The sequence below is a fragment of the Bolinopsis microptera genome, chromosome 3 (genome assembly GCF_026151205.1).
Source record: "Bolinopsis microptera isolate Bmic1 chromosome 3, MBARI_Bmic_1.0, whole genome shotgun sequence".
NCBI lineage: Eukaryota > Metazoa > Ctenophora > Tentaculata > Lobata > Bolinopsidae > Bolinopsis > Bolinopsis microptera.
This window is the reverse complement of record NC_087074.1, coordinates 10,745,296-10,771,916: the sequence shown is the minus strand read 5'-3', so window position 1 is coordinate 10,771,916 and position 26,621 is coordinate 10,745,296. Positions and strand designations below refer to the sequence as shown.

Below are 26,621 nucleotides of genomic sequence, written 5' to 3'. Positions count from 1 at the left end.
TATAGTGTCCATGGCTAAATCAAAACTCACCCGGATAAATATAGAATGGAATGATCCACCAGCTATTTCTATTTTTCAGTGAACGGAGGTTGGAGTTCGTACGGATCATGGAGCTTATGCTCAAAGGCTTGCGGAGAGGGAACGAAAACAAGAAGCAGAACTTGTACAAATCCTTCTCCTGCACACGGTGGTGCTAGTTGTTCGGGAACATCTTCGGAGTCTCAGAGTTGCAACACTCAAAGCTGTCCAGGTAATTCAATCAGTTTTATTTGTTTTAACGAGATCGGGTCTGTTAATAAAATAGTAGCTCTGTTAAATAATTTATTGATCATATCCTCATTTTAAAAAAGAAAAGCGCTGAACCTGTCAGCCCAAAAATATCTTTTGCACAACCAGTCCATTCAAAGTGGGCTGTGTCATCAACTGTTTGTTTCTTTTCTAAGTGTAGTTTTCATTCAAAATTGTTTAGCTGAAACATGACAGTGACTGTAAGAAAGATATTGTGATTTATTGACCCAAAATTTCTATTCAGTAAACGGAGGTTGGAGTTCATACAGCTCATGGTCTTCTTGCTCAAAATCTTGTGGAACAGGAACCCGAACAAGAAGCAAAACTTGTACTAACCCTTCTCCAGCTCATGGAGGAAGCAGTTGTTCGGGAGAATCTTCAGAGAGTCAGAGTTGCAACACTCACAACTGTCCAGGTAATTCGATCAGTTTTTATTTGTTTTAACGAGATCGGTCTGTTAATAAAATAGTAGCTCTGTTAAATGTTTTATTGATCATATCCTCATTTTATCAAAAAACATAAGCGCTAAACCTGTCCTAGATATATTTTGCACAACCAGTCCATTCAAAGTGGGCTGTGTCATCAACGGTTTGTTTCTTTTCTAAGTAAAGTTTTCATTTAAATTGTTTAGCTGAAACACGACAGTCACTGTAAGAAAGATATTGTGATTTAATGACCCAAACATTCTATTCAGTAAACGGAGGTTGGAGTTTATACAGCTCATGGTCTTCTTGCTCAAGATCTTGTGGAACAGGAACAAAATCAAGAAGCAAAACATGTACAAATCCTTCTCCTGTTCACGGAGGTGCTAGTTGTTCGGGAACATCTTCGGAATCTTTGAGTTGCAACACCCATAGCTGTCCAGGTAATTCGATCAATTTTTATTAGTTTTGACGAAATCAGTCTGTATTATTAAATAGTAGCAGGCCTGTTTAATAGTTTAATTTCTAAATGTTTGATTAATGTCAAAAAAATTGTTTTAAAGTAGTTTATAGTCACAAATAAAGTGTAAACTGTAAAGTATAATTTGCAGTAGGCGCTGTTTCTTGAAGTCTTGTCTAGGTGTAAATAAATGCTGTGATCGGTGATTCGTGATACGGATCCTTGAAGGACACCTATGCTGATGAGGATTTATTACTAGAATAAGTTAATTCTCACCAAGTTAATTTCAGGTTATTGTTCCAGCTCCGGAGATCCTCACTACAGGTCGTTTGACGGAAAATACTATGATTTTCATGGAAAATGTACTTACCAGGCAGCCAGCTGTGGCGACTTTGTTGTAAGTTTTATTGTTTAGCTTCTTCTTTATCATTGAATTGTGATTAGGTACAATTGTGGTCAGTAAATGTGCTTTAAATGTTTCTTTATAAAACATTCAAGCATAGTATTATGCGATCCCAATATCCCTTTTGATCTGCTCACACCCGAATTTCATGTTATAATTTATTGAGATACTGCAACAAATTGTGAAGATAACAAACTGCAACATTTGTTATCACAATTCTTATTTCAGGTAAATTTCAAGAACGTTGATCTTCATAATCGAGCACCAAGATACACGGAACAAATTAAGTTGATTTTCAAGGGAACCAAGTTTTCCATTGAGAGGGGTTGGCAGTCAAAGGTCGATGATATCGCAGTGAGTAATTTAAAATCTTTTACAATTTTCTACATAATATGTCAAATGCTATAGTGTCAAATCAAATATTGTGGGCTGCCACTTAGTACCAAAATATTATTAATCAAGACTTTCGTACAAAATTCAAAATTGTGAATAACAGGCTTTCCCAAATCTCATAATATATTAATCTGCAAATGATAAACTTACCAGGTTCAAATTCCCTACATTAAACATTATAACAACGGAGATACGGTTGAAATCATCAACAATGGTCAACTTGAAATAAGGCTGCACAACAAGGACAGAAACCCGTCCGTGCGGCTGCGTGCTACCAACGGTGGTTCTTATATCAACGCTGAAATGTGGCTCCACGAATCTTGTGCAAACACAACGGAGGGTATGTGTGGGAACTGGAACGGGGACCCTAACGATGATCTGACGGGAGGAAGTGCAAACAGCTTGGGAATAATGCACCAGGAGTCTGATGAGAACTGTCCTGCTCCTCCTCCCGAACTAGATGTTTGCACGGAAAACGGGAACCTGCACAACGAAGCTGAGGCTTTATGTTCTGCTCTCCTGAGTAAGCAATTATAATTTTCATAAAATTCACTGGACAAGGTATTAGGACAGTGAATTGTGTCTTAATCTCTGATAATATTCCCGAACTTAAGAACTGGACCTGTTTAACCCGATTACAGTTCAGAGAACAACTAATTAAACCAATCTCTCCTAGATGACCCGTTCAAGCAATGTAATGACGCAGTACCGGTTGGAGATAGAAACGGTGGTCCCATGAAGGACTGTATGATGGACGTGTGTCAATGTCATTTGGAAAAAGTTAGAGCACATTGATGCATTAATCGAATTCGTTTTAAGCTGTATACTTTTAGCCAAGCAAAGTACCCGGCAGTTGTTTTGACTTAAAGAATCAAATAGTCTCAATATGTTGTGTTGGTGGCATGATTCTGTCCAATATTCCTTCTATATCCATACTAAAACACTTCCAGATTTACCTGTAATGATCTTTCTTCAGGCGTGTGCTTGTCCTCAATTTGACGTGTACGCCACGCAATGTCAAAATAACGGCTTTGATGCCGCCCATTGGAGAGAAAATGTAGCATTCTGTCGTAAGTTATTATTGAAAACCAGACGATGATATATTTGCAATGAAAAGTAATTTCTAAGTTCCAAAACCTTTTTTTTTCAAAAATCTTTTTCAAAAATTCAGGGAAAATATGCTGTTAAATGTTCCGGTTGAACTTATTTATTCCGACATAATATTATGACGGGGCCTGGAACTGGGCCTATTTCTGGAATTAGATATCTTCAAAAACTGAACTGACTCTTATCTTTCCCTCAGCGTACGACTGTCCTGAACCAACAGTGTACCTACCTGACGGAGCCACCCCAGTACCAACTTGCCTCAACAGGGACCCGTCGAAGACCGGGACTGTTGCAGGGTGTTTCTGTCCAGAAGGCCAGTTCCTACAGGATGGACTTTGTGTGGAAGCTAGTGGGTGCAAGTGTCTCTACGAGGGACATATATACGATGTGAGTGACTATGACGACATTCAGTGACACGAGAAATAACACATCTTGAGAACCTTTTTCCAATTGCTTTTTAGAAATAAGAATTTATTCCTATCATAAAACCTATCAATATGCAGAACGGAGAAACTATAGAAAAGAAAGCAGAGTGCCAAACCTGTACCTGTCAAGATGCAGGGGAGATGACGTGTCAAGAAAAAGTGTGCCCAACTCTTAATTGTAAGGAAGACCAGCTGGAGGCTAGGAATGATGATGAGTGCTGTTCCTACTGTAAATCTATAAACTGTTCTGCTGAAGATGGAACAGTCTACTCTGGAGGAGAGCAGTGGCCTGGAGAAGATGGAAAAACTTGTACTTGTTTTGAGGCGGGTATCAACTGTGTGTGTGGTGACGAAACTCTGGTCTGTCCGGGAAGCACTGAGAAATGGACAAATCCTGAGGATTGCGAGTCCACGTGTATTAAATGTAAGTTATAACTGATAACGGAGAGTAGAATATTGGGTTGGTAAGAAATGACAATTTGTTTCCTTTTCGAAAAAACAAAACAATTTTATCATTTACCATCAATCAATTAATAATAATATAATAACCAAATAAATTATTTCACTGGATAGTGCCATATACTCATATACTTTTAAAATTCCGTTCCGTTAGTTGCATACTGGTTAATGTCAAAAGGCATAAATGATTTTTTTAGATTCGTTTTTATTCGATAGATACGACCACCTAAATACTGTTTAATTTCTGAATTAGTTTCATGATATGATGTATCCAACACAGTTTATCGCAACTGTTAACAATTACAAATTTCATTTCGGTGACTTGTTCGATCGGGTTACCATCAATTTCTAGACTCTCACTACTTTCCCTTTTATTTACATTTTTACGTTTCGTGGGCTAAAAGTACATGTAACAAGAATTTTCAACATTTTAACGCAAAAGATTATGGCGCATATTAATTATTTTGATATACACCTTCAACAAAAATTTCATTTGCAATTCCATATGCCTGTTCCTTGGTTTTAGCCGCTACTAAGATATTCGTATCGACAGCAAACATGGTACAAATGCTCCGAGGACCTAATGTATTTTAAGATACTACATCTGTAAATGTTAATAATTTAATATAAATGAGAAATAGTAAAGGACCCGACACAGATCCATAAAAGACACGCTATGCTGATTTTAACAGGTGGTACTCGTAAAATATTTGTTCCGAACCTTCGACGAGTCCAACTCGGCGAGTGTCTTGGCAGGTTATTAAACTACAATAATTGTAAAATGTTGATAAGGATTTATTACTACAGTAAATTAGTGCTCACCAAATTAATTTCAGTACCAGGTTATTGTTCCAGCTCCGGAGATCCTCACTACAGGTCGTTTGACGGAAAATACTATGATTTTCATGGAAAATGTACTTACCAGGCAGCCAGCTGTGGCGACTTTGTTGTAAGTTTTATTGTTTAGCTTCTTCTTTATCATTGAATTGTAATTATAAGGTACAATAATTTTGGTCGGTGGATGTGCTTCAAAGTTCAAATGTTATCAAGACTTCAAGAAATCAATCAACAGGACCTTATTAATTCGTGGTTTCATTCTATAACAATCAAACATAGTATTACGTGATCCCGTTACCCCTTTTCTGTTTGCACCCAAATATTATGTTATAATTTATTCAGATACTACAACAAATTCTAAAATTTGCAAACTGCGAGTGTCAGTGCAACATTTATGATCACAATCATTATTTTAGGTAAATTTCAAGAACGTTGATCTTTATAATCGAGCCCCAAGATACACTGAACGAATTGAGTTGATTTTCAAGGGAACCAAGTTTTCCATTGAGAGGGGTTGGCAGTCAAAGGTCGATGATATCGCAGTGAGTAATTCAATATCTTTTACAATTTCTGCACATGTCAGCTATAATTAATATAGTTTTAAATCAAAGATTGTGGGCTTATACCACCTAGTCCCAAAATATTATTATTATTAATCAATATATAAGACCTCGGTACAAAATTGTGAATAACAGACTTTACAAAATCTCTTAATATATTAATCCACAAATGATAAACTTACCAGGTGCAAATTCCCTACATTAAACATTTTAACAACGGAGATAGAGTTGAAATCGTCAACAATGGTCAACTTGAAATAAGGCTGCACAACAACGACAGAAACCCGTCCGTGCGTCTGCGTGCTACCAATGCTAATTCTTATATCAACGCTGAAATGTGGCTCCACGGGTCGTGTGCTGCCATAACGGAGGGTATGTGTGGGAACTGGAACGGGGACCCTAACGATGATCTGACGGGAGGAAGTGCAAACAGCTTGGGAATAATGCACCAGGAGTCTGATGAGAACTGTCCTGCTCCTCCTCCCGAACTAGATATTTGCACGGAAAACGGGAACCTGCACAACGAAGCTGAGGCTATATGTTCTGCTTTCCTGAGTAAGCAGTCTCAATTATAATTATCATAAAATTCACTGGACAAGGTATTAGGACAGTGAATTGTGTCTTAATCTCTGATAATATTCCCGAACTTAAGAACTGGACCTGTTTAACCCGATTACAGTTCAGAGAACAACTAATTAAACCAATCTCTCCTAGATGACCCGTTCAAGCAATGTAATGACGCAGTACCGGTTGGAGATAGAAACGGTGGTCCCATGAAGGACTGTATGATGGACGTGTGTCAATGTCATTTGGAAAAAGTTAGAGCACATTTATGCATTAATCGAATTCGTTTTAAGCTGTATACTTTTAGCCAAGCAAAGTACCCGGCAGTTGTTTTGACCTAAAGAAACAAATAGTCTCAATATGTTGTGTTGGTGGCATGATTCTGTCCAATATTCCTTCTATATCCATACTAAAACACTTCCAGATTTACCTGTAATGATCTTTCTTCAGGCGTGTGCTTGTCCTCAGTTTGACGTGTACGCCACGCAATGTCAAAATAACGGCTTCGATGCCGCCCATTGGAGAGAAAATGTCGCATTCTGTCGTAAGTTATTATTGGAAACCATACGATGATATAATTGCAATGAGAGCTTGGAACTGGGCTTGGAACTGGGCCTATTTCTGGAATAAGAAATCTAAAAAAACTGAGCTGACTCTTATCTTTTCCTCAGCGTACGATTGTCCTGAACCAACAGTGTACCTACCTGACGGATCCACCCCAGTACCAACTTGCCTTAACAGGGACCCGTCGAAGACCGGGACTGTTGCAGGGTGTTTCTGTCCAGAAGGCCAGTTCCTACAGGATGGACTTTGTGTGGAAGCTAGTGGGTGCAAGTGTCTCTACGAGGGACATATATACGATGTGAGTGACTATGACGACATTCAGTGATACGAGAAATAACACATCTTGGGAACCTTTTTCCAATTTCTTTTTAGAAATAAGAATTTAATGCTATTATTATAAACCTTATCAATATGCAGAACAGAGAAATTATAGAAAAGAAAGCAGAGTGCCAAACCTGTACCTGTCAAGATGCAGGGGAGATGACGTGTCAAGAAAAAGTGTGCCCAACTCTTAATTGTAAGGAAGACCAGCTGGAGGCTAGGAATGATGATGAGTGCTGTTCCTACTGTAAATCTATAAACTGTACAGCTGAAGATGGAACAGTCCAATCTGGAGGAGAGCAGTGGCCTGGAGAAGATGGAAAAACTTGTACTTGCTTTGAGGCGGGTATCAACTGTGTGTGTGGCGACGAAACTCTGGTCTGTCCGGGAAGCACTGAGAAATGGACAAATCCTGAGGATTGCGAGTCCACGTGTACTAAATGTAGGTTATAACTGATAACGGAGAGTAGAATATTGGGTTGGTAAGAAATGACAATTTGTTTCCTTTTAGAAAAAAAAAAAAACAATTTTATCACTTATCATCAATCAATTAATAATAATATAACAACCAAATAAATTATTTCACTGGGTATTGCCATATACTCATATACTTCAAAAATTCCGTTCCGTTAGTTGCGTAATGGTTAATGTAAAAAGGCATAAATGATAAAAAATAAGTCGTTTTTATTCGATAGATACGACCACCTAAATACTGTTTAATTTCTTAATTAGTTTCTTGATATGAGGTATCCAACACAATTTATATCGTAAATATTAACACTTAAAAATTTCATTTTTGTGACTTGTTCGATCGGGATCTACCATCAATTTCTAGACTCTCACTACTTTCCCTTTTATTTACATTTTTACAATTCGTGGGCTAGAAGTACATGTAACAAGATTTTTTCAACATTTAAGTGCAAAAGATTATGGCGCATATTATTTTGATATACACCTTCAACAAAAATTCCATTTGCAATTCTTATGCCTGTTCCTTGTTTTCTGCCGCTACTAACATATTCGTATCGTCAGCAAACATGGTACAAATGCTTCGAGGACCTCATGTATTTTAAGAAACTACATTATTCTGTAAATGTTAATAGTTTAATACAAATGAAAAATAGAAAAGGACCCGACACAGATCCTTAAAAGACACGCTATGCTGATTTTAACAGGTGGTACTCGTAAACTATTTGTTCCGAACCTTCGACGAGTCCAACTCGGCGAACGTCTTGGCAGGTTATTAAACTACAATTGTAAAATGTTGATAAGGATTTATTACTACAGTAAATTAGTGCTCACCAAATTAATTTCAGTACCAGGTTATTGTTCCAGCTCTAGTGATCCTCACTACAGGTCGTTTGACGGAAAATACTATGATTTTCATGGAAAATGTACTTACCAGGCAGCCAGCTGTGGCGACTTTGTTGTAAGTTTTATTGTTTAGCTTCTTCTTTATCATTGAATTGTGATTAGGTACAATTGTGGTCAGTAAATGTGCTTCAAATTTTATCAAGAAATTAATTAACAGGACCTTATTAGTTCGTGGTTTCCTTATACAACATTCAAACATAGCATTTACGATCCCAGTTACCCTTTTGATCTGCTCACACCCGAATTTCATGTTATAATTTATTGAGATACTGCAACAAATTGTGAAGATAACAAACTGCAACATTTGTTATCACAATTCTTATTTCAGGTAAATTTCAAGAACGTTGATCTTCATAATCGAGCACCAAGATACACCGAACAAATTAAGTTGATTTTCAAGGGAACCAAGTTTTCCATTGAGAGGGGTTGGCAGTCAAAGGTCGATGATACCGCAGTGAGTAATTCAATATTTATTACAATTTTCTACAAAATATGTCAAGTGCTATAGTGTTAAATCAAAATTTGTGGGTTGCCACCTAGTCCCAAAATATTATTAATCAAGACTTTCGTACAAAATTCAAAATTGTGAATAACAGGCTTTCCCAAATCTCATAATATATTAATCTGCAAATGATAAACTTACCAGGTTCAAATTCCCTACATTAAACATTACAACAACGGAGATAAGGTTGAAATCATCAACAATGGTCAACTTGAAATAAGGCTGCACAACAAGGACAGAAACCCGTCCGTGCGTCTGCGTGCTACCAACGGTGGTTCTTATATCAACGCTGAAATGTGGCTCCACGGGTCGTGTGCTGCCATAACGGAGGGTATGTGTGGGAACTGGAACGGTGACCCTAACGATGATCTGACGGGAGGAAGTGCAAACAGCTTGGGAATAATGCACCAGGAGTCTGATGAGAACTGTCCTGCTCCTCCTCCCGAACTAGATGTTTGCACGGAAAACGGGAACCTGCACAACGAAGCTGAGGCTATATGTTCTGCTCTCCTGAGTAATCAGTCTCAATTATAATTTTCATATATTTCACTGGACAAGGTATTAGGACAGTGAATTGTGTCTTAATCTCTAATTATTCTCCCGAACTTAAGAACTGGACCTGTTTAACCCGATTACAGTTCAGAGAACAACTAATTAAACCAATCTCTCCTAGATGACCCGTTCAAGCAATGTAATGACGCAGTACCGGTTGGAGATAGAAACGGTGGTCCCATGAAGGACTGTATGATGGACGTGTGTCAATGTCATTTGGAAAAAGTTAGAGCACATTGATGCATTAATCGAATTCGTTTTAAGCTGTATACTTTTAGCCAAGCAAAGTACCCGGCAGTTGTTTTGACCTAAAGAAACAAAAAGTCTCAACATTTTTTGTTGGTGGCATGATTCTGTCCAATGTTCCTTCTATATCCATACTAAAACACTTCCAGTTTTACCTGTAATGATCTTTCTTCAGGCGTGTGCTTGTCCTCAATTTGACGTGTACGCCACGCAATGTCAAAATAACGGCTTCGATGCCGCCCATTGGAGAGAAAATGTCGCATTCTGTCGTAAGTTATTATTGGAAACCATACGATGATATAATATTTGCAATTAAAAGTAATTCCTAAGTTCCAAAACTTTTTTTATTTTTCTACAAAAATTTTCCGGTTGAACTTATTTATTCCGACATAATATTATGACAGAGCTTGGAACTGGGCCTATTTCTGGAATAAGAAATCTAAAAAAGCTGAGCTGACTTTTATCTTTTCCTCAGCGTACGATTGTCCTGAACCAACAGTGTACCTACCTGACGGAGCCACCCCAGTACCAACTTGCCTCAACAGGGACCCGTCGAAGACCGGGACTGTTGCAGGGTGTTTCTGTCCAGAAGGCCAGTTCCTACAGGATGGACTTTGTGTGGAAGCTAGTGGGTGCAAGTGTCTCTACGAGGGACATATATACGATGTGAGTGACTATGACGACATTCAGTGACACGAGAAATAACATATCTTGGGAACATTTTTCCAATTGCTTTTTAGAAATAAGAATTTATTCCTATTATAAAACCTATCAATATACAGAACGGAGAAACTATAGAAAAGAAAGCAGAGTGCCAAACCTGTACCTGTCAAGATGTAGGGGAGATGACGTGCCAAGAAAAAGTGTGTCCAACTCTTAATTGTAAGGAAGACCAGCTGGAGGCTAGGAATGATGATGAGTGTTGCTCCTACTGCTCATCTATAAGTTGTAAGTCCACTGATTTGAAACTTTTACAAATAGTACATATACAATATACAGCAATGAGAATAAAAAATAATCGACACCATAAAGCAATACGTTGGGTGAAAGATTGTATATATTATCACAGTGCTGGCAAGCACGAGCGTTGCCTTTATTGGGGGTATACTATTTACCCCCTTTACTATTTACCTCCTTTACTATTATACTTGTGCCTTGATTTTTCCGATATGCTTGTTCACTAATTCAGATGCGAAGTTTGAGCTCTATTCGCAAATACACACCACCCAACAAAATCATACAAAAATATGCAATATTTAGACTACCCTTGGAGTGAAGTGCTTAAGTGTGTACCATATGTGTACAGATACACGAGTATTCCATAATACTTGCACTTATCTCCCACCCCAGTATAACTATTATACTTGTAGGTTTACAACCTACCAGGACGCGCACCGAGTTGGACTCGTCGACGGTCCAATATATGGAACAAATATTTTACGAGTATCACCCGTTAACTATTATACCCCCTTTACTATTATACCCCATTTACTATTATACCCCCTTTACTATTATATCCCCTTTACTGTTTACCCCCTTTACTATTATACCCCCTTTACTATTTACCCCCTTTACTATTATACCCCCTTTACTGTTTTCAGGCATTAAGACTCACCGAAAGTAGTTCAGCATGCATATTTTAAGTTTAAAACATTCTAATTCAATGTCAAATATGACAAGAATAAGAAATAGTTGTGTGGAGGTTTTTAAGAAAGTTGCGCAAAATACGCGCCAGCACTGTTATACGAAATACGGTAAAAAACCCATAATCGCCATATTCAGGTGCCTTAAAAAACCTGTTAAAAATTAAAATTGAGTTAGAAATCTCTTTCATAAAGATATATGTAATATTCTCTGGTGTTGGGCCATCCCTTAAGTTGTAAAGCTCAAATTTGCTTCCTAAAGGTCTAAATGGTGTCATAGGCTAGTTTTAAAGTTGTAAATCAAAAAGTTGCACACGTGAGGACAAGCCCAAATTGATAGAAAATTGCTAAAATCATTGAAAATTGGTGTTTTCACGATTTTTATCAACTTTGGAGTCCCGTTGTGATCCAAGTTCTATTTGAAATTTTTTGAAACTTTGCACGCTTATCAAACAATGTATAAAATACCGCTATGCACAAATTTACGGCCGTGATTCAATATTATATGCGCACGCAACGTCCGCTCAAAGTTTGCACGCGTAAGGTGAGAATTTTGCTCATTCGTTATTCGAATAAATTTTGCTTTCCCACGACATTTAAATGGCATTATATATGAATTTAATGCCAACTTGAATGAGTAAAAAGTGCCATATTCAGTCAGTGATCGACAGATTTGCTTACCTAAACACAAGAAAATGTTTTTTAAGGTTAAATTTCGAAATCATTGAAATTACCTCGTTATTAATGAAGTTATGAGTTTACATTTCGACTTAGTAAAGTACCCTGACATTATAATCAATAAGAGATGATATTTGACCAAAACCCATAATTATGGGTAGAGTGGACCACAGCCAGTGTCTCTCTTTCCCAAACAAAAGTAAATGATATTAGTTTGAATGACCGTATGCAAATGCAAAATGATATCGAGAACCCAATTATGGGTTTTGGTCAAATCATTTATTATAAATCCTGAAAGTAACGTTTTATTGATATTGCAACTTGCAGTCATGCATTCCTTAAGGAGTGCAAATTATATTGTTAGGCTGTATGAATTTTCTGTCATGTATAATAAAAATATCCTCTACCACGAACCAAACAATTCAGATGTTACTTCGACTCCCAAGGATATCACCATCACTGTAGACCAGACATTGACTTGCAATATCGGAGGGCTCGACCCTAGTGGAACCCCTGCTACTGTAACTTGGAAGGATAATGATGGTGCTGAAGTTTTGACAGGGGATACCGACAACTATGGTTTCAGCCGAGGATCAGTAGATGGAAGCGGAAATCAGGTAGCAGAACTAACCATCAAAGCTGCGAAGCTGCCTGATTTTACTAGTCTATCATCAGTGACCTACAAGTGCTCAGTCCAGTCTGGCCAATACACAGATTCTCCTGCAACCAGCAACGTAGAAGTCGAAGCTACCATTCTAACACTGGGTGAGCGTAACATATCTAGGCTGACAGTTTTATCTGTCATACTGATGATCAAGTAAGTTCAATGATTTTCGTACAACAATTCATTCAATAAAGGGCCAAATTATTACGTATTATTGCCGCTCTTAGACACTGAGCTGTTGAAACGCTGTGGTCAGTTAGTTTATATCTAAGATAACTTGTTACATCCTACTGTTAAAACAAAATTAAACTCATCATAGGATCTAAGGATCCAGTGATTTTAGTTTAGAAAGTTCAATGATTCAGATGTAAAAGCTAAGGGTAGCGAAGTGCTGAAAAACACAGAAGCTACAATATCTTGTGTAGTAAGTGGTTTGAGTAAAAGCTAAGGGTAGCGAAGTGCTGAAAAACACAGAAGCTACAATATCTTGTGTAGTAAGTGGTTTGAGTAAGCAGCTGGAGGCGGTAACATGGAAGAAACCTTCGGGTGATGCTATAACTGACGGTACTGACAGCTATGCTATTGAGGTTGGAACTTACGTTTCTGGCACCAACATTCAAACTACAATTTTGACCGTACCTGCTGGTGAAAACACGGCTGATGCTCTTTTCACCTGTGTCATTCAATCTGACGAGCATGCAAAAACATCAGCGTCTCCAGAAGAGACTGATGTCAACTCGAACGTTTTCAGTGAGTAATCTTGATACATTTTGAGAACCACAATGTGTATAACGAGGTCTTATTCAAATTTTGCAGCAGTAATCTTTCTTAATTTAGGCTATTTTAGTTACAACTACATGTAATGATACTTTAACATACCAAATGTTTTGTGAGTTTGAAAGAATCAAATTATTTTAGCCGTCGTTCCGGAGACTCCTAAAAAAGCCACCACCGCTGTGGCTCAGACATTGACTTGTGATATCGGAGATGTGGTTACAGATGTTATTGTGTCGTGGAAGGATAATGCTGGGGCTGATATAACAAGTGATAGTGCAGGGTACACCATCGCACAGGGATCAGCTGACTCTGGTACCAAAATTCAGACATCAACTCTGACCATCGATGTTGCCACTCTTACAAGTGTAGCTGTCGCTGCAAATCCCGCGACATACAAATGTGCTGCGCAATCTGTAGAATATTCGGATTCAGCAACATCTACTTTCAAAGAGATTGTTGTCAACTTCCTTACTTTCGGTAAGTTTCTTAGGACTTGGTGGTATTTATAACTGCCCATAAATGATGCTCTGCTGTTTTAACTTTATATCTAAGATATAACTTGTTACATCCTACTGTAAAAACAAAATTAAACTCATCATAGGATCCAGTGAATTTAGTTGAGAAAGTTCAATGATTCAGTTCCTGTACAATACTGTTAATATTTTTTTTATTGCGGGCTTACTTTAAATGACTGATTGTTTCAGATGTAAAAGCTAAGGGTAGCGAAGTGCTGAAAAACACAGAAGCTACAATATCTTGTGTAGTAAGTGGTTTGAGTAAGCAGCTGGAGGCGGTAACATGGAAGAAACCTTCGGGTGATGCTATAACTGACGGTACTGACAGCTATGCTATTGAGGTTGGAACTTACGTTTCTGGCACAAACATTCAAACTACAATTTTGACCGTACCTGCTGGTGAAAACACGGCTGATGCTCTTTTCACTTGTGTCATTCAATCTGACGAGCATGCAAAAACATCAGCGTCTCCAGAAGAGACTGATGTCAACTCGAACGTTTTCAGTGAGTAATCTTGATACATTTTGAGAACCACAATGTGTATAACGAGGTCTTATTCAAATTTTGCAGCAGTAATCTTTCTTAATTTAGGCTATTTTAGTTACAACTACATGTAATGATACTTTAACATACCAAATGTTTTGTGAGTTTGAAAGAATCAAATTATTTTAGCCGTCGTTCCGGAGACTCCTAAAAAAGCCACCACCGCTGTGGCTCAGACATTGACTTGTGATATCGGAGATGTGGTTACAGATGTTATTGTGTCGTGGAAGGATAATGCTGGGGCTGATATAACAAGTGATAGTGCAGGGTACACCATCGCACAGGGATCAGCTGACTCTGGTACCAAAATTCAGACATCAACTCTGACCATCGATGTTGCCACTCTTACAAGTGTAGCTGTCGCTGCAAATCCCGCGACATACAAATGTGCTGCGCAATCTGTAGAATATTCGGATTCAGCAACATCTACTTTCAAAGAGATTGTTGTCAACTTCCTTACTTTCGGTAAGTTTCTTAGGACTTGGTGGTATTTATAACTGCCCATAAATGATGCTCTGCTGTTTTAACTTTATATCTAAGATATAACTTGTTACATCCTACTGTAAAAACAAAATTAAACTCATCATAGGATCCAGTGAATTTAGTTGAGAAATTTCAATGATTCAGTTCCTGTACAATACTGTTGATATTTTTTATTGCGGGCTTACTTTAAATGACTGATTGTTTCAGATGTAAAAGCTAAGGGTAGCGAAGTGCTGAAAAACACAGAAGCTACAATATCTTGTGTAGTAAGTGGTTTGAGTAAGCAGCTGGAGGCGGTAACATGGAAGAAACCTTCGGGTGATGCTATAACTGACGGTACTGACAGCTATGCTATTGAGGTTGGAACTTACGTTTCTGGCACAAACATTCAAACTACAATTTTGACCGTACCTGCTGGCGAAAACACGGCTGATGCTCTTTTCACCTGTGTCATTCAATCTGACGAGCATGCAAAAACATCAGCGTCTCCAGAAGAGACTGATGTCAACTCGAACGTTTTCAGTGAGTAATCTTGATACATTTTGAGAACCACAATGTGTATAACGAGGTCTTATTCAAATTTTGCAGCAGTAATCTTTCTTAATTTAAGCTATTTTAGTTACAACTACATGTAATGATACTTTAACATACCAAATGTTTTGTGAGTTTGAAAGAATCAAATTATTTTAGCCGTCGTTCCGGAGACTCCTAAAAAAGCCACCACCGCTGTGGCTCAGACATTGACTTGTGATATCGGAGATGTGGTTACAGATGTTATTGTGTCGTGGAAGGATAATGCTGGGGCTGATATAACAAGTGATAGTGCAGGGTACACCATCGCACAGGGATCAGCTGACTCTGGTACCAAAATTCAGACATCAACTCTGACCATCGATGTTGCCACTCTTACAAGTGTAGCTGTCGCTGCAAATCCCGCGACATACAAATGTGCTGCGCAATCTGTAGAATATTCGGATTCAGCAACATCTACTTTCAAAGAGAGATTGTTGTCAACTTCCTTACTTTCGGTAAGTTTCTTAGGACTTGGTGGTATTTATAACTGCCCATAAATGATGCTCTGCTGTTTTAACTTTATATCTAAGATATAACTTGTTACATCCTACTGTAAAAACAAAATTAAACTCATCATAGGATCCAGTGAATTTAGTTGAGAAAGTTCAATGATTCAGTTCCTGTACAATACTGTTGATATTTTTTATTGCGGGCTTACTTTAAATGACTGATTGTTTCAGATGTAAAAGCTAAGGGTAGCGAAGTGCTGAAAAACACAGAAGCTACAATATCTTGTGTAGTAAGTGGTTTGAGTAAGCAGCTGGAGGCGGTAACATGGAAGAAACCTTCGGGTGATGCTATAACTGACGGTACTGACAGCTATGCTATTGAAGTTGGAACTTACGTTTCTGGCACCAACAGTCAAACTACAATTCTGACCATACCTGTTGGTGAAAACACGGCTGATGCTCTTTTCACCTGTGTCATTCAATCTGACGAGCATGCAAAAACATCAGCGTCTCCAGAAGAGACTGATGTCAACTCTAACGTTTTCAGTGAGTAATCTTGATACATTTTGAAAACCACAATGTGTATAACGAGGTCTTATTCGAATTTTTCAGCAGTAATCTTTCTTAATTTAGGCTTTTTTTTTCTTTTTTTAAGAGAGGTTGGGCCAAGATAGCCCACGAAAGGATAGCATTGAGATGCTCTGCCTACCTCTGAGGTGGGCAAAAAACACTTGTTTTTGCCCACTTTAACTTTTCTTCCTGGTCAGTAGACCAGGGTGAAAAAATTATAGCCATCTTCAAAAGTTTAAAAAGACTGAATGATTTATTTACATATAAGCATATACATCTTTCAGCTGTAGCGTCAGTGACTTATTCAGTCATTACTGGTGAGGATCAGACGTTGACCTGTGCAGTAGGAGAACTAGACGTAGGTGGAACCCCTGTTAATGTAGTCTGGAAGGCTCCTGATGGTACGACTGTATCTGTATCGGATATTACGAACTATGATGTCAGCAACGGTACAGTCAATGTAACCGGCATACAGGTGGCAGAACTCACCATCAAGGCTACCAAGCTTGCTGATTTTGCTAACCAGTCAACATTCACATACAAATGCTCGGTAACATCAACACAGTACCCAAACTCACCTGTATCTACCCACGGAGTTGTGGTCAACGTTCTAGGTGATTTAATTAAGAATAATGTTCTACAAAAGTTTAAGGACGATTATTTGTGTATGATCTTGTTTCCATAATATTTTGATTCCCTTTTAGCTAATAGTCTTCTTATACGTTGCAGTAAACATACAACTGCAATAGTTTGATTCGCCCTTGAAGATGTTAGACTTACTTGATTAGGTCTCCTCAATCATTCGAGTGGCCTGCACCAATGAACTCCCGTTTGTGACGTATCATCTCCCTCCAAAGTTTGCGGTCACTAGCCATCTCGCTCGCTCCTTCTAGGTCTATGTCAGTGTTTCCTGTAAACGCCGCAGCATCTTCCAGCAGACATTTCCTCCAGTTCTTTCTTGGACGGCCCCTAGATCTTTTCCCATGGGCAGGGGTCCAGTTAAGCAGGTACTTAGGAAGCCTAGTGTCTGGCATTCTGGTGACATGGCCAAACCAACGCAGGCGGTTTGCTCCTATGTACATCTCTACTGGATTTATCTTTGCACGCTCCAGCACTTCAGTGTTTCTAACCCGATCGAGCCATTTTATCCTAAGTATTCTCCTCAAGCAACGCTGATGGAACACCTCAAAGCGATGTAGCTGCTTTTTGGTTGTGTTCCAAACCTCACTACCATACAACAATATTGTCAAAACTGCTGCCTTATAAATCCTGATCTTTGTATAAGACTGGATGTTGCGGTTTTTCCATATATTACTCAGTTGATTGAAGGCTCCGGAAGCTTTCTGAATCCTAGCTGACAGCTCACGGTCGATAGTACCGTCGCTGGAAATAATTGTACCTAAGTACGTAAAGTCACTAACTTGCTGCACTGGCGTGTCTTCAACAGTGATGTTCACTGTGGCTTCTTTCGTGTATGGCCGTTGAGAGGTTGCTTTACCAATGACCATAGCCTCAGTCTTTTTACCATTGATTCTAAGACCTCCCTGGGCACCATACATACACAAAAGGTCAGTTGTTTCTTGAAGACCTTCCTCGCTGTTATCCAGTACAGCCATGTCATCTGCATAATCTGTATCTAACACAGTGATATCATCAACAAGCGGACTGATAGATCTTTGAAGAACCGCTCCGTGGGACACCACTTTGTTGCTTTCTGTTCTCTCAGCAGCCACATTGAGGCAGACATTAAAAAGTGGGGGACCCTGAATGTCTCCTTGGCCACTGCCTGAACTTACTTCAAACCATTCTGATAGTTCACCATTGTGTCTAACTGCACTAACAGTTCCATTAAAGAATGCCTGTATTATTTGAATGTATTTACATGGCAGGCCATAATGACTGAAAGCTTTCCAAATATAATTCCTGTCGATGGAATCAAAAGCTGCCTTGAAGTCCACAAAATTTACATACAGGGGGAGATTATATTCAATGCAGTTATGTATAATAGTGCGGAGTGAATAAATCTGATCAATGCATGATCTGTTCTTTCTAAACCCACACTGATTGTCTCGTAGCAAACTTTCTAAACCGTCACTCATGCGTTGTAATATGATGATTTGATACAGTTTAGATGCTGTAGATCTTAGAGTGATTCCCCTATTATTGGAGCAATGAGAGGTATCACCCTTCTTTGGTACAATTATCACGATGCCTTTCAACCAGTCGTCAGGCACTGCTTCTGAATTCCAAACTTTAGAGAACAATTTCTCCATCCTATCCACAAGACCACTTGCCCCATACTTTAACTGCTCATTAGAGATTTCGTCGATCCCAGCACTTTTGTGGTTCTTCAATTTTTTGAGACAGTTTAAAATCTCAAGTCTAGTGGGGGGACCATCACCATCACCAAGATAAGGAAAGCATGGAACCACTTCAAGATGGTCCAGGTCAGACAGATCCGCATTCGTGGGAGGAGGGTTTAATAGCTCCGAAAAATGTTCTCCCCATCTCTCTCTCTGAGCAGAGGGATCAGCAATCAACTTCCCGGATTTGTCTCTTACAGCAGTTGATTTTCGATTCTTCTTACCGGACAGTGTTTTTATCCGTTGCCAGACTTCCCTTTGCCGGCCATGGACAGCAGCTGTTTCCAGATCTGCTGCAACTCTAAGAGCCCAATTCTCGTCGTCTTTCCTGCAGCTTTTTTTGACAAGTTTGTTGGCCCGAGAATACTCGCTCCTATTGTTGTTGTCACTAGGCGCCATCTGTTTAATCTTACTGCGTTCTGCAATAAGACTTTTTGTCTCTTGAGACAAATGCTGCTGCTTTCTGCGCCGTGGGCGCTCACCCAGTACCTCCATAGACACTTCTTTAATAGTATCCTTAACTAATGTCCATTCTCCATCAAGATTCTCCTCCATTGGTAGGCAGCTAAAACGATTTTGAAGAGCAATGCAGTACTCTTCAACCTTGGACTGATCTCTAAGATTCTCAATTGCTGGAGATATCCTACGAGAGGCGTTCATTTTTTGAACTGCCATAAGTTTGACTCTAAATTGACCCCGAACCAAATAATGATCGGAGCCAATGTCTGCACCCCTGCATGATCTTACGTCAAGTAGAGAGTGACTCCACTTGGTAGAAATACAGACATGGTCAATCTGATTTACTGTGCGGCCATCTGGAGACTTCCAACTTCCTTTATGAATATCACGATGCTGGAAAAGCGTCCCACCGATTGTCAGCTGATGTAATGCACAGAAATCTAATAGTCTAAGGCCGTTGTCATTTGATGAAACGTGAAGGGAATGCTTACCAATCACACCGGACCAAGCTGAGTTATCTTGGCCAATGCGAGCATTTAGATCTCCAAGTAAAAACTTCACGTCATGAGCTGGTAGTTCATCAAATGCCCCAGATAGCTGCTGATAAAAGTCATCCTTTACCCCGACTGCTGCATCCTCAGTTGGAGCATAAGCTATCACAATCGAAATGTTGATATGTCGACTGTGCAGCCTCGCTGCAAGAATACGTTCTGATATCGGACTGTATGAAATCAATGAATTTTTAGTCTTCTTCGAGAGGACTAAACCTACTCCTTGTCGTCTGTACCCATCACTTCTTCCTGAGTTAATAAAGAGGACCCATCATCCAAGGTAACCTCACCAGTGCCGGGTCTGTGCGTCTCTGTCAGCCCCAAGACATCCATTTTATATGCTGACATATTCTGTGACAATTCATACAGTTTTGAGGAACTGGTCTCCAATGATTACACATTCCACGTTCCCACATTAATGCTGTGTTTGATAAAGTTGCATGGGAGTGCTCTCCCCTTCTCCGGGTCCACATGAGTGATATGCTGTGAACTAATAACACTGTTGAAATAAGGCGACTTCTTTGTTCTCATCTGCACACTGGGGTCCTTGCGGCTTTGCCCAGAGCACTTCATCCCGGCTACACCCCTCCTTGAACTCCGAGAGTCACTCCACTTTTGGTTATTCATTGATGTTTCAGTAGCTATTTTAAGGTTGAAGGGTAGCTGGCCCCTCGAACCTGGTAGTTTTTTATCGACCTTTACTGGTCTAGATCCATAGTTTTTTGTTGCACCTCATCTGTTTAAACTGGAATCATCCAGAACAGATTACTGTACTTAATAGTGGCACCTCGTAAAGGGTGTACTATGGTCATTGAAGATGTTAGAGCTCACATAAAATAACTTTGACGGTCTCTCGTAATAAAACATAAAACTTTCTTTGTCCTCAAAATGTGGATTGTAAAATTAGAATTTATTTTTGAATCATGAGTAAGTCGCTACAAAGTGTATATATCTAAAATACTTTGAACTGTGGAAGCATTTTTTACCCTTAATCAGATTTTCCCTTTCAGCACCTTGTAGCATGCCCGTTATCGAACAAGGCATCATATCTCCATATTCGACGATTGATTCAGGCTCAACATACGAAATAAGGTGCGACAGCGGATTTGTCATAACTGGACCGTCGTCAATGGTGTGCACTGACGGTACCCTATCTGAATCCCCATCTTGTCCACCAGGTTAATCTACTAAATATGATTTGGAGACATTATGGTTTCCAAATGAAATTATCATTGATAAGGAATAAATTTCAATCGGGTTATCCTCAGTACTTGTTAATATTATTACACTTTCATATTTTGTATAGATCAATGTTCATTGAGAAATATTTTCCAAATTTCTGACTTCATATTTACCAACAGGGATTGGAAATTAATTTCTTTCTTCTGTCTGTGATAATTTATATTTTGTTGTCTTCAGTGGCTACTGTCACTTGTGATGGATACGGAATAAAGTTGTTCATTACCGAGAAAATTAGTTTTGATGCAATATTGCTCAACGACAAAGGTATTTTATTTGATAATTTTTAGAGTTTGTTTGCATCTATTTTTGAATATCTGATAGAATTTTTATACCGTAAATCACGTTGTCAATACTTCATTACAGAGTGTGAGATTAAGGGAGACTCTCAAGAAATCAGAACAGATTTAGACAAATGCGGTACGACGGTATCTTATAATAACAGTCATGTCATTTACAAAAACCAAGTAAGATGCTCTTCATTTACCGTTATATTTGTTAGTTATTAGCAGATTTTTGTCGTTTAATTTCGATTGAGCTGAAGAGACGGGTGGTAGAATAAATAAATTATAACTTAAAAAAAGATTATAAATCAAGTCTTGAAAATTACGTTTTTTTCCTTGTAAATTTTCCTATAAATTAATTTTTCAGATGATAGGAATTTCCAGTAAATTGATTACAGTAACGGTATAACCAGAGGAGGAGAACTTAAGATATCATTTGAGTGCTCATTCAATAGAACAGGTGAAATATCATGGAAATTATTGAAATTAATCTAATTGAAAATGAAATGAAATAAAGCATTTTTATCCCGCTTATATCAACAATCCAAATAAAAATAAAGATTGCCGATGTCAAAGCGGCTGGCCTATGAATATACCCCAAACTAAGATATTCAGTGAATGAGTATGATATAAAAAATCTAAAACCAAATTACTTATTGACATTAAAAGTTAGTATAGCAACGGTTAAAAAAAACAACTCATGGATGTATATCATTAAACATTATTATAAATCGTTCACTCCACTACCTTGTCCTTACAACAAATTTTATCACTTCTGATATAATAATGTTTATCTGTGTCTTCTTTGGCAATCTGTTTCATCTCTAAGACCAACTGTTGATGGATAGTTCGTTCCTCAGGTGATTGGTCCGGAGAAATGAAAACAGTTTTATGACGTGGAATCAGTCTCAGTTCTTTGGCTTTCACTAATATCTGATGGACTGTACTTGAATTTTCAAAAGAAACTTTAACTGGTCTAATCTTTTCAGCTGACTTCTTCCCAACCCGGACAGCTTCGAAGTGTGGCTTTTCTTCAATCTGCTGAAACATCTCGCTAACTTCATGACTCAGATTCTCTTCACTAGTCTCCTCGAAACCAAATATTAACACATTCTTAGTTGGATCCTCTTCTGATATAACATTCTGTACAACCTTTTTCAAGCTCTCTTCTGTGAGTACAGGTGCGGCTTTTGAAACAGCTTGACTGTATGTGATTATCCCAGCTTGAACAGTGTCCTGAACGCTGGTCTTGACGGTGGACTTGGAGTGCACGGATTCCAACTGCTTCGATTTGCTTTCCAGAAGTTCAGCCTGCAGCTTGATAACAGTACTTTGCGATCGGATAAGATGGGAAGTTGGTCGTTTAGCTCCGGACAGTCTATGCAACGTCTATGCAACGTCCGTGCAACAACAAAAGAACCGTCTATGCAACGTCTATGCAACGTCCCTGCACAATGAACACTCTATGCACACTCCCTGCACGGTCAGTCTATGCAACGTCTATGCAACGTCTATGCAACGTCTATGCAACGTCCCTGCACAGTACCATATGAACACCGGCTACTAGCCGGCTACAAGCCGGCTAGTAGCCACTTTTGTAATAACAGCTCCTCAACTTCACATTACCAACCGGCTACTAACCGGCACTTGAAAAGTGGTCACTAGCCGGCTACTAACCGGCTACTAGCCGGCTAGTGACCACAAAGTGGCTACTAACCGGCTACTAAGCGGTCACTAGCCGGCTATTAGCCGAGCTCTAAAGCAGACCTATTAGTAGCCGGTTCTAAACCGGCTACTAGCCGGCACTTGAAAAGCGGTCACTAGCCGGCTACTAACCGGCTACTAACCGGCTAGTAACCACCAAGTGGCTACTAGTAGGTCTGCTTTAGAGCTCGGCTAATAGCCGGCTAGTGACCGCTTAGTAGCCGGTTAGTAGCCACTTTGTGGTCACTAGCCGGCTAGTAGCCGGTTAGTAGCCGGCTAGTGACCACTTTTCAAGTGCCGGTTAGTAGCCGGTTGGTAATGTGAAGTTGAGGAGCTGTTATTACAAAAGTGGCTACTAGCCGGCTAGTAGCCGGCTAGTAGCCGGTGTTCATATGGTACTGTGCAGGGACGGTGCATAGACGTTGCATAGACGTTGCATAGACGTTGCATAGACTGACCGTGCAGGGAGTGTGCATAGAGTGTTCATTGTGCAGGGACGTTGCATAGACGTTGCATAGACGGTTCTTTTGTTGTTGCATGGACGTTGCATAGACGTTGCATAGACTGTCCGGAGCTAAACGACCAAGTTGCCTCACAGTTCATCTAGCTCCCGCGAGTTCAGTGACCCAAGCGTTATAGACCTGATGGTGTTCGGTAATGTAGGAAGAGTAATTTGACAATCTTTGAAGAGTATCCATTTCATCATCATCCATAGTGTACTTGTACTTGTATAAAGTAAAAACACAGTACCCGCACAATGGCAGTTATAATGTAGCGATAAAATAGAGATAAGAGAGCTAGATTATCAACAGTTAACAAAAACTGCACATTCACAAGTTTTTATTATCTATGAACTATAATTATACTTTTTAAACACAATTCAAATTGCAATTTACGTTTTAAACGATAAAAGATAGTTTGACGGAGCAGTTTTGTCGGATCGAAAGTTGCTAGATTTATAAAGAAAAAAAGCTAAAAGTTAAAAAATAAAAACTTGATAAATCTTAAATGTAACCACAATCATGATAGACACTTTTTTAATTTCCCAGGTGCCACCAAGTATGCATCTTGGGAGGTAAAGGGTGCAGCCATTGTGGAAAAGGTGACGGGTGAAGGTTCGCTACGTTTCCTTCTAGATATCTACGAGGACGCAACATATGCCAACAAAGTGGTCAACTTTCCCTTTCAGCTAACACTTAACGCTAATATCAACATGCAGGTCTTGTGTGAAATTTGTAATCCACTGATTTGTAGTACTCATCGCCAACTTCATTTTGCAACTATACCATGGAATATAAAGACCTTGGATCAATATAAAGACCATGTATCATCTGAAATTTAAAGTCTTTAAACCAATTTAGGAGTTGATTGGGATGTGTTAATTAGGATGGAATAAAATTTCGATTCTTTACCACTTTATAGCAACTTATGATATTCCCAACAATAATCACTTAAGCACTGAGAAGAATAGCTTTGATAAACTAAAACACATAACCAGGTCACACTGGATTCATTAGATCCAGACCAGTCTCTGGGTGTGGTCAGAATACAGGCAAAGGACAGTGAAACTGAGGAGGATGGAAACTTGTCCTACGACTTGGTGAAGGAAGGGTCAGTTCTTTAATTGGGAGTCCAGTGGCCATACGATCCCGCCCCCGCTACCCCCCCCCCCCCCAACGGGGGAGGTGAAACATGTTTTCACCTACCCCTATGCGGGGGGGGGGGTGAAAACATTTTGATTGGTCAACGCTGGAAGCTGATTGGATTATTGCTGTCTCAACGTGCCATAAATAGTATTCATATTTCATATCACACAGTAGTGAGTGTGACTGAGTTAAAATAGTGATAACGATGCTGTTTTCTTTTTAGAAAGCACGAAACTATAGCTTATAGTTATATCCATAATTTCAAAGCTTTTTTTAAGTGAAATATTAACGAAGGGAATTTAATTTCCATATAGCTAGATAAATATGTTGTGACCTTTAGGTTTTACTTTTACTTAATTTAAATTCATTTCAGGTGCATCGTGGACTCCACCTTCAAGTTTATTGAAACAGACTCGAATTTGCAGCCTCATTCAGACCCCAAATCTAAACGATTTATCTTTAAAGCTTTTAGCTTTTTGGACAGCCAGACTCCGATCTACATTCACGCTGTTATAAAAGTCTGTAGTCTTTCGGATAACAGGTAATGGTATTATGATGTCATTATTGATTATATTCATTGAGCTATGTAGGCAGGCATCTTCATTGAGTGTAGTTGAACTCTTTTTGTAAACGTTAACACATTCAAAAACCATCTGTTTAAAGAATATTCAAAGTCGGCCTTCCTAAATTAATTTTCTTCCGTAAAAGTAAAATAAAATAGAACCTTTTCCATTTCCCGGGAAGTTAGCTCAAGGATTAATCTTTAGAATATGTGTTTACTTCATCAATCATTTAATTATCATTTTATATACTCATTTTATATAACTCGACTGTATCCAATCCTTATGACTTTATTCATAATTCATCAACACTTTCAGTTTTGGCTGTACAGACTTGTGCTTAAAAAACAGACGGAAGAGATTCGCTGAAGTATCAAGTGATCTGAACGGTGAACAGTTCCACATTTATCAAGGACCGATAGTGCCTAGTCATCCCGTTGAAATCAGAGGTGAGATAAAAATTACAATTCTGATCCTGAAATTATGGACAGAAAAGTGAATTAATGATGATCAGTTCTGGTGAAGTTTTACCGGACTTTATGACACTATAAACTTATAAACTTATAAACTTCTAAAGCTATAACATTTCAGTTCCGATGACATTTACCAAAACTTTTGTAGAAGATCAGAAGTTAAACAATGGCGAGGAACTGATTTTAGATGTACATGTGATTGCTAAGCCGGTTCCAGAGAGAGTAACTTGGAAGCTTGATGACACTGACCTTGTGGATAATAAGTAAGTTTTGTCCGTAATCATGGTAATGAAATTCAATATTAAATTGGATCGAATTTTAATCAAATTGCACATATACAATTTTAAACTCAAAATAACATGATACATTTCATCAGTGCCTAGTTTTTGATGTTGCTTATATATCCAGATTCCAGGGTACTACTTAAAAATTAAGTCTTATTATTGATACTCTTGAAGAAATTAAATTCCATTTATTATCAGGGCCACTATATTCATTGAGGAATCTTTCGACCCAGCAACCTACATCACAACGTACACACTGAAACTTGTAGACCTTACAGTGGAACAATCAGGAGTGATAACCGTAGAACTGACTTGTAAACTGAACGAAACTATATCTGATTCTATGACTCTCACTGTGCTTGGTAATATTTCTGGACACTTCTTGAGAGACCAGTCAACAGTAGGAATATTCCGACGTTAACACCCGATAAAAGTTTAGATTAAAAATATAAGTACAAACTTTAAAAAGTAACTCCAAATTTACCTAAAGAATTCAGAGATTTAATCTACATATTTTCAGATGAGCTGGTTTTGGGAGTTGGTGTAAAATTAGGACCTGGAATTTTGACCTTCTTCCTCCTGCTGCAGGTTCTGCTGTAGCACAATAAGGTTTATCAAGATGACTATATCGTAAACTGAGCTAACGTTAGCTATTGTAAATACTAAATAGACTAATGGGTTATGAA

General features: G+C 38.7%; 2 protein-coding genes across 2 annotated transcripts; both read left to right on the top strand.

Annotated features, from left to right (window-relative positions):
• The first annotated feature begins 462 nt into the window (after nucleotides 1-462).
• LOC134813180 (IgGFc-binding protein-like) lies at nucleotides 463-16,356 on the top strand. The gene is made up of 30 exons (XM_063820868.1): nucleotides 463-1,153; nucleotides 1,461-1,567; nucleotides 1,802-1,927; nucleotides 2,120-2,489; nucleotides 2,643-2,746; nucleotides 2,943-3,036; nucleotides 3,270-3,460; nucleotides 3,577-3,922; nucleotides 4,794-4,906; nucleotides 5,211-5,336; nucleotides 5,540-5,909; nucleotides 6,069-6,172; nucleotides 6,369-6,462; nucleotides 6,590-6,780; nucleotides 6,900-7,245; nucleotides 8,120-8,232; nucleotides 8,506-8,631; nucleotides 8,824-9,193; nucleotides 9,353-9,456; nucleotides 9,653-9,746; nucleotides 9,953-10,143; nucleotides 10,260-10,425; nucleotides 12,225-12,563; nucleotides 12,907-13,212; nucleotides 13,381-13,716; nucleotides 13,944-14,258; nucleotides 14,427-14,762; nucleotides 14,988-15,302; nucleotides 15,471-15,830; nucleotides 16,034-16,356. Exons 1-30 carry the CDS (start codon nucleotides 961-963, stop codon nucleotides 16,354-16,356), a joined length of 6,669 nt encoding a protein of 2,222 aa, XP_063676938.1. The 5' UTR covers nucleotides 463-960.
• Nucleotides 16,357-21,659: 5,303 nt separating this feature from the next.
• On the top strand, nucleotides 21,660-26,605 carry LOC134812137 (uncharacterized). Its single transcript, XM_063819354.1, has 8 exons — nucleotides 21,660-21,728; nucleotides 24,022-24,191; nucleotides 24,471-24,583; nucleotides 24,992-25,159; nucleotides 25,497-25,627; nucleotides 25,770-25,914; nucleotides 26,134-26,297; nucleotides 26,456-26,605. Exons 2-8 carry the CDS (start codon nucleotides 24,186-24,188, stop codon nucleotides 26,533-26,535), a joined length of 807 nt encoding a protein of 268 aa, XP_063675424.1. The 5' UTR covers nucleotides 21,660-21,728; nucleotides 24,022-24,185; the 3' UTR covers nucleotides 26,536-26,605.
• The last annotated feature ends 16 nt before the right edge of the window (nucleotides 26,606-26,621 follow it).

Bases quoted from the DNA above. Each gene is read 5' to 3' on its own strand.
- LOC134813180 (XM_063820868.1), top strand. From the start codon at position 961: ATGACCCAAACATTCTATTCAGTAAACGGAGGTTGGAGTTTATACAGC. The intron at 15,303-15,470 runs GTGAGTAATCTT...AAATTATTTTAG, and splicing joins TGTCAACTCGAACGTTTTCA to CCGTCGTTCCGGAGACTCCT. The intron at 15,831-16,033 runs GTATTTATAACT...TGATTGTTTCAG, and splicing joins AAGTTTCTTAGGACTTGGTG to ATGTAAAAGCTAAGGGTAGC.
- LOC134812137 (XM_063819354.1), top strand. The intron at 25,915-26,133 runs GTAAGTTTTGTC...ATTTATTATCAG, and splicing joins ACTGACCTTGTGGATAATAA to GGCCACTATATTCATTGAGG. The intron at 26,298-26,455 runs GTAATATTTCTG...ACATATTTTCAG, and splicing joins TATGACTCTCACTGTGCTTG to ATGAGCTGGTTTTGGGAGTT.